The following is a 15527-nucleotide window of genomic DNA, read 5'->3' on the forward strand; positions in this document are numbered from 1 at the left end:
AAGGTACCTTAGTAGAAAAGGTGTTAGCATTAGCAGTCATAAGGGCAAAAAAGCAAATTGTGATTAGTCATTCCTGCTTGTGAAAGGCACACAAATATGTCATAGTTGACACAAAAGGTGTGTACCTCGGCAGTGTGTATCTTAGCGGTGTCATAGCTCTTCCCTGGGGCAGCCTGGGTTAATTTCCATTGTGTGAGCAGTTGCAGCAGTAATTTGAGGGATGTATCTAACAATCCCTGGTGGGTGTCTTGGACTTCACGCAACAGGAAGTTAGTGAATCCAAACAGGACGTCGTCACGCCAGTCTGAGAAATCCACCAGCAGGCTCTGCAAGGAATTCTGGGCTATGAGTCGCAGCTCATCATCCATGTGGATCGTCAATCTGACAAACAAGACAAAGAAAGACAAAAAATTAAACAGGTTTCTTTACGGGAATCAAATCAAGTCACTCATTTGCTACCAGTGAATGGAAGATAAATGGATCCTGAATATTTCTTGACATGATTGATTTTCAGTGCGACACTCTGTGGTGCCTGTGGCAAAGGAGCAAGCCCCACTGATCCATTTCTTTAATTTATTACTTCAATTACTTCATCAAATTCACTTTCAATGGACACCTACGATAAATGCCTCTATAAACTATAATCCTCATATAACAATAGTGCTGGAAGTCATGGCCATGATGTGTGAGTAGCTTATGAAAATGGCATTATAATGGGCTCTAAACAAATCACTAGGGTGAGGACACAAACTGAGGGAACAGGAAATTCAGGTGAAACTGGATCAGGAAAATGGAGTTGGGAGTTTTTTTTTTAAACTAAACATCAATAACACTTGATTACACATTCGGTTGTTTGTCTTGTCAGACAGCCATATTGTTCACCCACATCTTATAAAGTTGGTTTCTCCAAGACAGGCGACTTACCGAGAAAGCAGGTCTATGAGCTCTGGCTTGGACATCCCATCAGGCAGGATGCGGGGAATGGCAGCAACACACGTCCTGAACAAGTCAATCTTGGGCTTCCTTTCACCTCTGACAAACAGATTTTAAGTTTAACTGCAAAAGCTTGTTTTCAATTGATTAAAATGTCAAGTGTTGTGATACAGAGTTAAATTAAGGATGGGTTAATAATTTAACACTTCTCCACTGAGTTTTGCCAGGTTAAAATGTTTTGGCAGCGAGGATAACGGTGTGATGTGCACTTACGTGATCATGTCCTCGGGCTCCTTGTTTAGCATCTGAGCGTTAGTCATCATCATGCAGCGTCCAACCTCCTTGTCCAGGTGTCTGAGGATGTTGTCAATAGCCTTCCGCACATTAAAATAATACTGTGACATCCCTGGAGAAGATGACAGAGAAAAAAGACAGTTCATAACACTGTTATTGTGATATGCTAAAACTGTGAGTACGACGTGAGTCTGCAAAAGAATGACATTTTCATCATTCCTGAACACGCTCTGTCTCACTCACCAATGACTTTGGCCTCCTCATCTGTCAGCGTTTTGCTCAGGTATGTCTTCTTTACTCGAAGTGTGTTTCCAGATGGCAAAGTGCAGCCGGTATTAGGCATGGGCGGCTCGCCGTCCTTCTGCTGCAGCTTATCGGCTATGACCAGGAATGCTCTTAGACCAATATTCATTCTCTGAACACAGAAGAAACTTTATGTTCAGCTCTTTGTTATCCATTTTAAACTGAACTGACCTTATCAAAGAAAAAAACTCTTCAGCAGAAAAAAGCTATTCTACCAGCAGTTCCTATAGTTACAGGAGGTTACCAAGCAACTGTAGGTTATTATGGGCATAGCATCAATACTTTTGCTGCCATATAACATAAAGTTATAAGTCCAGTAGATATAATGTGGTTTATATATAACTTTACTACTTGTAACTACTAGCCCCTTAGATCTTCAAATGATTTGTCAAATTTGATGGCAAATGGATTATAGATTGTATTTAACCTAATTTTTTAAAGATTTTACATTTTCTTATGAGAGACACACGTACACATTTTAAGTAGCAAGTATAATCTTATTCTTAATTTCCTTTTTTTTTCTTTAAGATGAGAAATTTCATTTTCTATAAACACATATAAATGATTATTGAATGCATACCTCTGGATTAAGACTAAATGCTTTTGCAGGTTTTCCAACACAAAGGAGGTCAAAAATAATTTCTTTCATGGCAAAATCAAGTCTTTCCTGTAATGAAATGAGGAAAAATGTGTTAAGTGTGATTTCATGTATTAATGAAATAACATCTCACCAGTCACAGTGAGAGCACAGTACAGATTTACATGAAATATAATTGGTACGATAGTGACCATAACGCGGTGCAGCACATCATTGTGTTTACCTGTGCAATAAACTGGATGATTTTAACAAAGATATTGAGAGGCATGTCTCTTGGTACCACACTGCGAGATCCTTTGGGGAAAAGTGTTGTTACAATGGTGCTGAGGCGGCTGTGGACACAGAGAGAAGAGCACATTATAAGGATAGCATGAACAAGCTTCTAAAAAGTTTTAAAACCTTGTTTAGAATTACACAGAAAACTGTACTAAACCGTTTTGTAACATACTCTATTGACTTGAAGTTTATTTTGGGCCTATTTAAATAAACTTTAAAAAGTCTGGCTTGACCCATTTGGGATTCCTCACATGGGCTCAGGCTCATAACAACATCTGTAAACTGCTGATAAACTTATGGGCCACCAACACTGACAATGTGGTGTGACCTGACCCAAAGCCAGCACTCAGACAATACATCTTTCTCCAAATGCCAATAAAGTCAGTAACAAGGAGGGAGTGTAAAAATATTTTCAGTACAAACAGACGTATTTCAGCCCAGGACCTTCAGCAGCGTCTCACAGGTATTAACTGATATGTAACAGCACAGTGAAACTGTAAACTATATGAACAAATTAATTAAAGAAATTATCATTTGAAGTAAAAAATAAAAAAAATCAAATGTAAAGTAACATTAGCACATCTTTGGCTGAGCTCATCACCATTAAGAGGAGTGTATGGACTGAAGATATTTACCCCTGTGTTGCAGTGTTGCTCTCACACTTAATTCTGATCATGTAGACCCACAGCAGTCGATACAAGGACTCCAGTGCAACACGAGCCATTTTAGGGTCTCGACTCTGTAATTAAATCACATTTATAGAAGAAAATCAACAGCAGAACCACATTGCAACAAGTGGCAGCCTAACAGGGACAGTTTATGATAGGTTATGATATATTAATAGAATTATGGGGACGGCACCATGTGTATATAATATATCAAATGCTGACAACAATAGTTACAACAATTATTACATTCAGGTCAATATTATCATGTCATGTATACAATAAAACAACAATGTTTATTAAGAAACTTCTGTTTGACAACTGAAGTGGTGCCAAATATTTTGCGCAACAGGGATGCACACTTCAGCAACCTTTACGGTGCTGAAACGAAGACCACTGCAGTCTGAATTAAAGGCAGCTGGTTTCCAAGTGAAGCTACCTTCAGGTTTGAGAGGCAGTTGTTGAGGAAGATGTGCCATCTGTTGAGGAAGAACTGTTTCTGGCTGACACACAGCAGGCACGTCACCAATGGGTAAAAAGCCTGGTAAAACAGAGAGTGTTTAGATGTTTAGATCGCTGCTTTGTTAAAATAGCATCACACTAACTCAAAAAATACATTGAACACTTTTCCGCAAATAATAGTCGAGGTTGTCCTTGCAGTTTAGGGAGTAAACCAGTTTTCTTTTGAGGATATAATGAAGCTTTATCTTTCTGTTGTGGCTTTTTGCTGACGACGCATCACTCGTAAAATGTGGCTTTCACAGCCATAGTCTCTGCCTCAGGGTAAAGTAGACCTTCTGTAAGAGCAGGCTGCCGTTGTCTTTCCATTTCACTGTGAACCACTGTGGTGAAATGCTTTATCTAAGACATTTTAGGGGGAAGAGAGATAACATACACTTATATATAATGCACCGCTTTCATGCTCAAACGGCAGCTTGTCTTCCCTTGTGAATTATTTCTGCTGTGGCCACTGACGTTGTAACAGAACATTACACAAGAGTGACCTTGAAATGCTTGAGGATTCACAAAGACCACAGACATCCAGGCAATGTAAGCATGCAGCAGAGGGTGTCAGAGTGAAAACAGAGGTGTACAAAAACAAACAGAGCCAACGATCAGTGACAGTTTGTTTTCGGCAAGGTGTCTGACCAGAGAGTGCTTCTTCCTGGAGGACAAGTCCAGGGTTGTGTCGTACAAGCTGTCCACAAAGTTCCTCAGGCAGGGCACGTTCACCTCGTTCTTCACAGCCTAGGACAACATCACACACAAGACACAATCCTCTTCAGAGTGGTGCTCTTTCCCTATTTAAATCAAATATTGTGTAATGCATGCAACATGCAGGAAAATACTTACAGCTGCAACAGGAACCAAAATTTCAACAAAAAGACCAGCCAAGGCATGCTTTATGTCCTTGTCCTTGACTTCCAGGAAATATTGGGCACACTCCTGCACAAACGAGAGTCGTAAATGGTTTAGCACACAACAAAAACCCATATCACTTAAAATCTACAACACATGTATAGAGTGTTAAGAAAGGATTTACCCAACAGACTTGAAACTGTGCGGTCAAAACTAAATATAATCCACAAAGTGCATGCCAACGCTAGCAGGAAACGCAGTCAAGGTCAAAGGGCAGCAAATCCTGACAATCCTGAGGACTGTTTGTACTTTTTCTACACAAAAGTATGTACTTTATATAAGTCGATATTTAGGTCAAGTTTTAATACACACAAACCAAAACAAAGCCAACAAATGAGTTAAGAAAAGAAAGTGTGATCATCACATATCATCAGCTTATACTGTCTTACACTAAAGCAGGTTCATGAATGAAGTCTGTTGTACCTGCATGAACTGAAAAGAGGCTTCAAAATCCTCGACAGGGTACATCTTAATTCGGAAGAACTTGACCCCCATGATGAGGCTAATAGTACTCTGGACTACATATGGACTCTGCTCTTTCTGCCGCAGCTCCTTCAGCTCAGTCATAAACTTCTTCTTCACAGCAGGAAACCTGAGAGAAAAAAAACAAATGAGATTCTATATAAAGACGTGTCTGCATAGCTCAGTCAGACAAATCCCAAATCAGCACTTCCACAAAAAAAGTTCCTCCGCTCAGGGTTGTGACGTGGAGAAAATACAGTGACAACATATTCAGGGAGCACGGTTCCCAAAAATACCACCCCCTCCTTTTACCCTCTACATGCAGACTGGAAGTCTGTGCCTCAAGATGAACTCCTCATCTAGCACCTGATCCCTTGCTCAAATTGAACCAGCGATGGGATTCTTCAGCTGGTCTAAATTTAGAAGATAATTCATCATGAGAGCTCATGTGAGCATCTCTTAACCTCATCCCTTTTGGCTAGTACTGTACTCGTAAAAAAGTGAATCCAGCTGTTTCTGCATGTCGGTTTGGTGAGGAGAAATTGTTGTTTATTTCTACAGACAAAAACAGTGATTGAGAAACCACTTTTAAATTCATTTCAGACAGCATCAATCCCTCAACAACGAATCTCATCTGAATCATTTCAGCTCATAGTGAAACTCCTGACTTTTTTCTTTTTTTCTTGACCTCACAGAAAAGTAAAGATCTCTATAAACGCCTCTCAGTGAAGTATCTCCTGCAGGAAATTAAGCAGAGCGCACTTTGGATGGGAGGTATGCCATGTGCTCACCAACCATATCTCTATATTAAGGGTTTGTTCCTTGCTGTGATGATCTGAAAACTTCAAATAAACAGACATCCATTTCCAGTCCTAGTTTGGTGTGAGGTGGACCTGTCCAAAAGTGTGTTCCAGTCTCCTGAACCGGGGAATGTTTTGCAGAAAGCCACTAGCAATGATAACACACCATCATTATGTGGCACGACACCAAACCCCAACGGTGCAGAGAATTAGATGGAAAAGAGAAAAACAGTTCTGGTCGATTATATAATCATAGTTTTGTTTTTGCTACTCACTTGGACTGGGCTAATACTCCTATGACTTCAGCGTAGAGGTCTGCTACAGTGTGCATGTTGCCAGTGTTAGGACCGTGATACCTGTAAGAAACACAACATAAGGCAAAGAAAAACAAACCTCAAGAGAAACTTCAAACTATGAAAGAATGAAGGAACTCTGATGGAAATAGACAACAGCTTACCCCTCTTTGTATCTAAAGTGCTTAAAGGCTAAGTTAATGACTTCATTGACCAAGCTGTCAAGGACCGGGTGGAGCGGCATCTAGTTAAGAATTAGGAGACACAATGGCATGATGATGGAATGTTCAAAAACAACATATTCACAGGCTATCAATCATGATAAGTTTATTTTTCCTCGTGACAGTACTGCCGTATCACAAAACAATAAGATAAACTAAGCAGTGTTTGTGTAGTACAGCCAAGTCACCTGTTTCAAAACTTCTATAAGTACAAGAGAGAAGATGAAGTCAATGGCCAAATCCCTCCTTTCAAGTAGATAATCTCTCTGCTGCTCATCGCTATTGGAGAGAGAGGAAAAACAAGAGTGACAGGTTTGCCACGGTTGTACAGTGCACATGAGCTTCGTTATTATCGTTATTTCTTTACATTTTCTACTGGGGACACATTGCTGGATGCAGGAATGAAGTGAACAGTTCTCACTTTTTGGACTTGGTGTTGGCTCTCGGTCGGTACTCGTGCAACTCCTCCTCTAGTCCGTTTTGTCTTTTGTACCAGTCAAACAACGTGCGCAGGATGGAGGGCAGACAGTACTCAGCCAAAGAGCTCATGGCGCTTATCAGCTGGAGGAACAACACATACATCGTGCAAATGCATGTTTGTGTTTAGCAGTTAACATACCAAAGTGAGAGATAGCAATCAGTGTTTCCTTTGTTTATTTGTGCAGCAATCTGAACAAAAATTACAACAGCACAAGAAAATTCATTTGTATTTGTTTTCACATTTTCATGTCTGTGTAATTCAAAGAACTTAGGAAAGATTAGACTTGTGAAGTCCAAGACTACGTTAAGGGAGAGGAATGAGACTGGAGGGTGAGCTGGTCCTCATTGGGACTGTGCAGAGAGACAAGGTGCCCATGGGGCGGCCTCCCTCAGTCTTGGGGGAGGGAGAGGGAGAGGAAGGAACGGGCCGGGCACACAGGAAGGGAGGAGAGTCTGGTTGGGCCGGGGAACACAGCGAGCCCTTCATTCAGCACGGGGCTGGAGAAGAATCCTGGCTCTGTGTGGCTGCTGAATGGCCTCACGCAGCACAAACACACCCCTGTCGCTGTGAAACGGCCCCTCTCTGCAGAGCCACAGACCTGCTGGACACACCTAGTGCAGAGCCAGTGCCAGCTCTTAAAGTAAACACTCCTGCCCTTGACTGGATCTGAAAGACCTTTTGGGATGTGAGCAGGGCTTTCACCCATTAGCTCTTTCATGTTACAGTGGCTCAAACTGGAGCAGTATTTAAGACGTGAAAACTGACTTGCCTCCATAATCATAGGGAGAGGCGAAACGGTTCAATGTAAGAGTTTAATAAAACTTTTTTGTTCATTAAATGTCGTACATCAGCTTAATACGTCGTTTTCATATAATCCTTTGGCTAACAGTCCCAATTTTCCCAGCACTTACTTGGTCAAACTGAGGATCCTCTCCCCTCTGTAGTGACTTTGTTAATGGCTTTTCCTGAGAACACAGAAAAAAATGTAAAGTCACGTTAAGGTTTTATTATTTGTAGAAATTCCAACAAAGTTTGGCCTGAAGCTCATAACTCTAACCACCCTGTCCCAAGAGTGTGTGGAGTATTTTTGAACAGGGACTCATTACAGCCCAGCTAATGAGAGCGCCATCAATCAGTCTGATACCCGGCATGAGCAGGCAGGGTCAGATATTAGAGACGGGACATTCATGACAGCTCCCATTATTACACTCCTCTATCATCCGACGTAAAGACCTTCATGAGCGATTTCAACTGAATTAAACATTAACTTGTCAACCTCCTTAAATATTTAAATATTTGATACATTTTTTTTTATTAATTAGGTGACTTAACATATTTCTAGTGGGTTTAATGAAGCAGGCCTGTGTTTAGTTCATATCGATCAGGAATGAACAGTCAACAAATTCAGTGCATTTTATTTACATTCTGCCAATAACAAAAATCTGTGTCAGTCTCCCGATGTATGAAAACAAATCAAGCTTTGCAAAGTGCCATCTGGTTTCATTTTTGCATAAATGAAACCAGCTGAGACACTTACTTTGAAATCTTTTGGGAAATGTTAACAAAGTAAACAAAATAAAATTAAGAGATTGCTACAAGGGAGTCATTTTAGTTTAAAAAAAAAAATGTAATGAAGCTTTTGCAGAGGATGCTGCATCACACAACACCAGCTGATATGCTCAATATTTTAAGAGGATGCTTATTTCCACAATTATACGCTTAACCCACAATTAGCACCTGATCCATCCTTGCAACAAATCGAGGCATCTGCTACTCTGCTCGTCCCGATCTGTCCCTCTGCTGTCTCTATGGCTGGACAGCAAATCACAGCACATCACTTACTTGACGATTAATCCGAAATAGCTAACTGTCTGATGCCTCTGACTTTGACTTTGCGTGGGCTGATGGTAATGTCTCTCTCTTGCAGCTGGAACGCCAGCTAAGCCCTGTGCACTGATGAACCTTTTAGTTTTTGGACAAATGCTTGTATCTGAGGAGCCCATCTGTGCTGTAATGACAGAAAAAAAGTCAATACCTCTTGCACTGTTGGGCTTTTACAGAGTTTACTGCCAGAAAAATCTGTAAGGCTGATACAGCAACACTGACTGTATTCAATCACCTCACACGTTAACAGCATTTTTTTGCTAAGTTAATTTTCTGTTGTGTTTTTAAATGTCCTTCTTTATTTGATGAGGTAAACTGCAGGTCACTCAGCATGATGGTTTCCGTTAAACAAATTCACCTGAGTGATGAGGATGAGCGGGAAGGACAACTGTACACCAAAAACTACAAGGGCTAAAACAAATCAGTCAGCCAGTTCTCCACAGAGAGGAAAAACAAAGAGTGAGGCATCCTCCCTGTCGCTCTCCAGAGGGAGTTACACTGAAACCAGGGGTTGCACACTTTCCCTGTGGTAATTAACACTTCCCTGCAGACCGAGCCCAGTGACTAACAGCTTCCTATAAATCACAGTCCCTAAAACTGGACACCGCTTGTCCACAGCAGTCGTAAGTAAACTCTCATATCAGACCTGTAAAACTACATGACAGGATGACTATTTGTGGTAAACAATCCTGCAGTGCATTAGAGAGTAAAGCTACAAGCATCATGATACACTGCTTCATGTATTTTAGTTGGAGTCAGAGGCTTTTCTTAGTGATGTAGATCAGCTGGTCATTTTTAGTCGACTTTCAGTAGCACTTGTAAGATACTAATGTGGTCCTGGGAGCAGGTGGTGAGTGGTGCCCACATTAACACACTGTCTGCCTGACTGTCTGTCAACAGAATTATTTATGACAGCTGTTGTTGGCCGTATCGATCAACTCCAACTTCCACTGGGCAAAAACTCTCTCAAACATTTTATTGGCAGCTTTTACCTTGATCTAATTTTCCAGTACTGCTCATTAGTCCGTATCTTTAGTCACAATATAAAGACAAGGACAGAGAACATCAGACAGAAATGATGGGGTTTCCGATCAGCTTCAAGTGCAAATTATATAATACCTGGAAAACAACCTAACACTCTGATAAGCCAGAGGTACTTTTTCTAATCAAACCTGAAAGCCTGAGAATCCTGTCTATTTAACTGTGATTAGGGCTGCAACTGATGGCAATTTTCATTATCATTGAATCTGGCTCTCATCAAAAAAGTTTCTGTTGATCAACTTATTGATTAATTGTTTCTCTAATTGTGAGCATGAGAATCCCACATTTTAACCTTTTATAGACACACAGTAAAGTAAATCTGAAAGGATCACTTAATCGATTAATAAGTCATTTGACAGAAAACACGTCGCCAACTATTTTGATATTCGATTATTTGTTTCAGTGACTTTTCAAGCAAGACCTATTGCCCTGTGGTGCAGTTCTGTAAAATGTTTTCACAGTTGTTCAAGTTACAGAATGATTTTTTCTAAACACTAGTTTTTAATTATAAAAGAGAACATTAAGAGGACATGATCATTACTTCACCCAGGGTTTACTACAGCGGTACAGTTCATGTGCTAATCTCAGCTGAAGCTTGTAAACACTGTTGCATACACTATGAGTCTGGCTAAAAATCCCACATTTTGTCCCCAAGCTGCTTCCTTCTTTGAGCTGATGGAGCCACTACTTCACACAAAACTAGCAGCCTTCAGCTGACAGAAATTAAACATGACAAGGTAGTTAGCATCTCCACTTATGCGTCTGGGACACAGTTTCCTGCCCAAGGCCTTGACAGTAATAAATCACTATTATGTCTCAACTGTTATGAGGTTCATTAGCAGGAGTCAGGCTGCTTATTGTCACATCAGCACTTATAATGAATCATGAATCAGGTGACAGGAGTATTGGAGTAATTTTCAGTTGTTGCACATTGTTAAATAATCTGTATAATTCTTCCACCAGTGTTTGTAATTCTTTGCGGTCAAGCCAGCTATTGTGGGCCTGTCCATCAGGCTTCCTGTCTGACCCTGTTATAGTGGTTTACAACCTGTGGGTCGGGACACCCTGAAGGGGTCACAAGATGAGTAATGGGGCGGCAAACCAGACTGAACTAAATTCTCCTTTACAAATTACGCTTATTTTCTTTATCAAACTGTTTTCTAATCTTTGCTTTTTTTCCTACCTCATACCTTGATACTATTGAGTGAATTAAAGTATTCAAATGCAATAATCTGTAACAACTATACTCACTTTTTGATTGTGTGTAAAGCTCAAAGACATGAAACCTCTAACAAGGCTTTACAGACAAAAAAGGTTAGGAGGCTCTGTTACAGAGCACCAATGTCATGATCTCATTTCCCCCTGATAACACCAACAGCCTTTAAAAAGAAACAACCACCATTCAGCCGAGGGCACAGAAAGCAGTAACCCTCTGGTGTGACTCTCTGTTGACTCACCAGCGGCTCAGCCATGATGATGCGGATCTTGCGCTCTGACACGGTGGTGAAGTTGGCGAACAAGCTCTTGAGGACGTACTCGCCCGGCTTGCTCTCCGGGTCGATGCAGATGGGCATCATGGCTGGGGGACCCTTCTCTCCCTGAGGACAGCAGACTGGAGGGATGGGGGGTTTATTGTATCCGTTCCCCACGGGCGATGCTGCGGAAACGACACAAAAAGCACAAGATGGGAAACGGTTTTGTGAAGTCAAACATTGCCAATTCAAGCACACCAGAGTGGGACAGGATCAGATTAAGATACCCTTTATTAGTCCCACAGTGGGGAAATTTGCAGATCTGTTTACAAAGAAAGATCACCGAATAGGGTATTAGTGAGAAGTTTCCAAACATGGACATTAAGTTCCCAACATGTTGAACATTCCTGAGGGAGACTGTCCAAAGGGCACCGGCTTGCCCTGAGTCTGCTCTTTCTTTCCTATTGCTACAGTGAACACAGCGCATATGGAAATTAAAACACCACGGCCAGCAGCTGGTGTTTTCATTTCGTACCAGAGATGTCATTGCCCTTTGAGGGAAGCAAAAATCTTGTGCATGTGACCATCCTTCAGCCAGTGTTATGATGTGCCTCACGTTTAATTACGGATGGCTTAGCTGAGGCCATATAACCCCACAAACTAACACACAAGTTAAACTTTACCTCAGTGTCACACTCTGCTGCCTCCAGACACAAAAGTGCTAAATATAGTGAAGAACTGCATACAAACATCTCATTAGAACAGTGCTTTTCTTTATTTAGTCTGAAACTCTACAGCTCCTCACAGCACGTCCACCACAGGCACAGCCATAAATCTGATGTGTAAAATATTCAGAGAAGTCTTTGGGATGACAGCAGCAGATTTACTGTCTTACAATAAGAATTTTCTCAAACTACTGTATCCTGATGTGCCTGGACAGAAATCACACCAGCAGCAGCAAAGCACAGACAATAGTGTGTTAGAAAAATCGGTCAAAGTCACACATCAAACACCAGACTTTGTCATCAGTGTCTTAATTTTGTTTTCTTTGCTGCTGAATCCCACTTACAAAACTGGTTTGGTCAGAGATTACGAAGACAAAACACCGCATATGAAGACACGCTGGCCTTGCTGCACATGTGTGCAAAGTGGGAGTTGAAAATAAAAACAATCACTGAATTAAGCAAAGATACCTTTGAGGAGAGCTGAAGCATGTTATATTGGAGGGTATTTATTCTTATTAAGTATAATTAAAAGGATCTTTAGGTCTTGATCCATTCCGTTCATCAGTGGAGATACTGATAGGCCTGTGCATGATGTTCAAGCAGACATGTAGATGAGCCTTGAAATTTCAGTAATATGTTCAGCTACTAAGACAGAAACCTACAGTTTGCATTAAACAGAGAACTGGTAATTTCATTTAATGACCTTTGAAGTCAGCAGAAGCATCAGTTTCTTGCAGATCAGAGGTTGAGAGGATAAAAACAGCTCTGGTGAATTACCTAATCTGCTTTACTCTAAACTATTGCCTCTATACAGGTGGCTGAAGGAACCTGCAAACATGTGAACAGGGAATTGCGATTTTACACATCAGCATATGTTGTGGAGAGAAGAAAAAAAGAAGAGTTGAGCAAATGAAGATTTTTTTAGAGGCTGTAACAAAATGCAGCTCTGACAAAGGTGCATAAGAGAAGCTGGAGAAATGCTGTGGTGCTAGTAAACACGTCTTCCTCTCCAGCTCAATTTCAGGACATGACGCGTTTGGATGTCTCTCAAGGAATTCCCAGCATGTGTGACGATCGCGTATGGCTTTCAGAACATGCTTCCCTCACTCATGGCAACTCAGCACCTACCCAGGCCCTTGATGAAGCTGATGACGCTGGCCTTGCTCCAGCACACAGCTGTCCCGTCCATAGTGGGGAAGGAGGATATGGTATCCAGGGTTGTCCTGAATTAAGACAAATCGCTCACTAATAAAATCCACCAATGTCCATGGCTTGTGTGTCAGCTGGCTCTGTCCTGCTGGGCATAGCTTCCATGGCGTACATAGCCAACGGCGGGTGTGTTTTAAAAAGTGGGAGTAGTGTTTGGTACGAGAGACCACGCAATCTCTCGAACTCACTCCCTCTCTCTCTCTGTCTTGCTGTCTGAGCTGCTTCTGCTATGGCTTCCTCTAGCCTTGTGACCAACCAGTGCCTTCCAAGAGTGAAGGTCAGGCAGGAATTTTTAGCTGAGCCACAGCACAGTGATGAGGTCCAACATGCTATGGTGGCATAGTTGTGTGACTATATTTATCCCGGGGGTACACACTATACTGACAGAGCAGCCCTCCCCTTTCCTCCACCTCTGTGATCCTAAAGCACGAGTCACAGACGACCAGAGTGTAAACACCATTCTTGATCAGGCAACGCTTCAGCGCACTTTCCTTTAAAGTCAGCGACAAAACTTAAACTTAAAGGCTCATTAAAGTGCTATTGTCATTAAGAAAAATCAGCCTATATATGTGATTTTAAATGACTCCCCAGCAACAGCAAGCCTGGACACACACACACATGTCTGATTTAACATGATTTCATGTTCGATCAAATTAAATCAACATCTCATTGTAACGAAACCCTCCCGTGGTAATGACTTCGGCTGGAGATGGGAGGTGAAGAAAGCAACCAGTGTGCAGTTAGCTCTGAGCGCTGTACGAAGACTCAGACGCAACATGTGACTCTGCAAACAAGGAGCTTGAGAACAGTGTGCATTACATCATCGCCATGCTGGAAAGACCCTGAGCATGGTGGTGCTCCCTGGAGGACAATACAAACAGGCTAAGTGTCTCTCTTGCACACACACACACACACACGCTAACATAGACACACACACACACAATACACATACAAAGAATGCAGTTCCCTATATGCAGTCCATGGAGACCGTCCCACTGAGTAAACAACCACTTTAGCAGCCGTCTGTGAACAGTGTGGGTGGATATTTAGATACCACTGACCTCCTTAACTCAACCAGAAATTCCAATGTCAACATGGACGTTTGGGAGCGCTCAGTCCAGCTGCTGAGAGAAACACTGACAGTGCATTTCTGTGAGAGAGTAGTGGGCAAAACGTTACTATTTAATGCTCTCCTTTAAAGATGTGCAGTTTTTTAAATATATTATTCTTCCAAGTTGGTAATAAAGGGACACTGTTCTTTGGTGCTCCACTAAAGGACAATATTAATAAAAAAAAACAAAAAAAAACAAAAAACATTTGCATCATGTAACATAATAACTCGGAAAATCTTGTTGGCTGGTTTACATCATAAAGTTTTAGGTGAAAGGAAACAACCACAGTCCTTGTTAACAACCAGATGTGTCAAACTGGTTGTTATTTCCATATGAAAATGAAACTGAGTAAGTCACTAGAGCTAACATTTAATCTATGACCTCAAAAAAAAAAAAAAATCTTGATACCTCAAAAAAAATTTTAACATTTGACCAATAATTGCTGAAAATCTCCTGGGATGCTGTCTGGAGGTGAGGCAAAGCCATTTTCATTAATACATTTATCAAACAAGGACACAACAGCTGGAGCCAATGGAGCAACATCCTAATACATTATCACAAGTTCACAGTTTGAGAGTCTCAAAAAAAATTGGGGAGAGCAGAGAGAGTGAGAGAGTGATTACAGACCTCTGTGTAAAGCAGATTAAAATGTTGGTCTCAAACTATTGACCATCAGCCCTGTTTTAGCAAGCTGACATCATGCTGGAAACTGCTGCCTGCTGTGAGGGAGAGCCTTTCAGGTCATTTATATAAGTCCCTGTTAAAACGCCCGCATCTGTCTCTTCCAGCTAAACGTCTACTGTATGTTTAACTTCTGCACTTTTTTAGTTACTGTTGAAATACTATTTTCAGCCCCTCAAAAATAGAGCACAAGTACTGCACTGTGTGCTCAAGTTGCAAAAAGCTATAAAAAAAGGACGTGGAATGAATCCAAAAACAAATGTGACACAGAAGCTGAATTATAGCAGAAAGAATTGATTTAAGAAACTATGCATTTCAATATAAAAAAACACCAACACTAAATAGAAAATTAATTGCATTTCATAACACCTCACTGCAGCTCATCTCCTGCTCTGATTGGCTGATGATGGACCGGCCTTCAGGCAATTTGAACAGCAGACCCTGACGCCGCTGCTGCACAATGCCAGTTCTGTGCTGCTGCTTGTCACTGCTTTATTCAAGCTAAACAGACTGACTTATGAGAGACCAGTGTCTAAAAGGCCTTGACTTTGTTTACCTTGTGGTTACAGTGTAAACAGTATCTGATAGACAGCATGGAAAACATACTGCTGGTCCTCGGCACATATCAGCAGCCGATATGTGTGTTTTATGGTCCGTT

General features: G+C 41.3%; 1 protein-coding gene across 8 annotated transcripts in view; it reads right to left on the reverse strand.

Annotated features, from left to right (window-relative positions):
- The window catches only part of frya (furry homolog a (Drosophila)), a 50398-nt gene that overhangs the window by 24435 nt on the left and 10436 nt on the right, over positions 1 to 15527 (reverse strand). For 7 of the 8 annotated variants that reach the window (XM_071496111.1, XM_071496105.1, XM_071496107.1 and 4 more), the window contains exons 2-18: positions 11128 to 11327; positions 7657 to 7710; positions 6686 to 6825; positions 6453 to 6543; positions 6208 to 6287; positions 6026 to 6106; positions 4912 to 5080; positions 4423 to 4515; positions 4219 to 4317; positions 3509 to 3610; positions 3040 to 3143; positions 2352 to 2460; positions 2111 to 2197; positions 1471 to 1642; positions 1207 to 1339; positions 925 to 1032; positions 126 to 381 (exon numbers count right to left, since the gene is read on the reverse strand). In XM_071496111.1, coding sequence (XP_071352212.1) covers positions 126 to 381; positions 925 to 1032; positions 1207 to 1339; positions 1471 to 1642; positions 2111 to 2197; positions 2352 to 2460; positions 3040 to 3143; positions 3509 to 3610; positions 4219 to 4317; positions 4423 to 4515; positions 4912 to 5080; positions 6026 to 6106; positions 6208 to 6287; positions 6453 to 6543; positions 6686 to 6825; positions 7657 to 7710; positions 11128 to 11247 — 1998 coding nt within the window. In that variant the 5' untranslated portion in view covers positions 11248 to 11327. Of the gene's footprint in view, positions 1 to 125; positions 382 to 924; positions 1033 to 1206; positions 1340 to 1470; positions 1643 to 2110; positions 2198 to 2351; positions 2461 to 3039; positions 3144 to 3508; positions 3611 to 4218; positions 4318 to 4422; positions 4516 to 4911; positions 5081 to 6025; positions 6107 to 6207; positions 6288 to 6452; positions 6544 to 6685; positions 6826 to 7656; positions 7711 to 11127; positions 11328 to 12995; positions 13283 to 15527 lie in introns of those variants that run through there. The other variant, XM_071496110.1, reaches the window with a different exon arrangement.

The sequence above is a fragment of the Trachinotus anak genome, unplaced genomic scaffold (genome assembly GCF_046630095.1).
Source record: "Trachinotus anak isolate AG129_WGS33_773 ecotype Australia unplaced genomic scaffold, CSIRO_AGI_Tana_v1 ptg000014l, whole genome shotgun sequence".
Classification (NCBI taxonomy): Eukaryota; Metazoa; Chordata; class Actinopteri; order Carangiformes; family Carangidae; genus Trachinotus; species Trachinotus anak.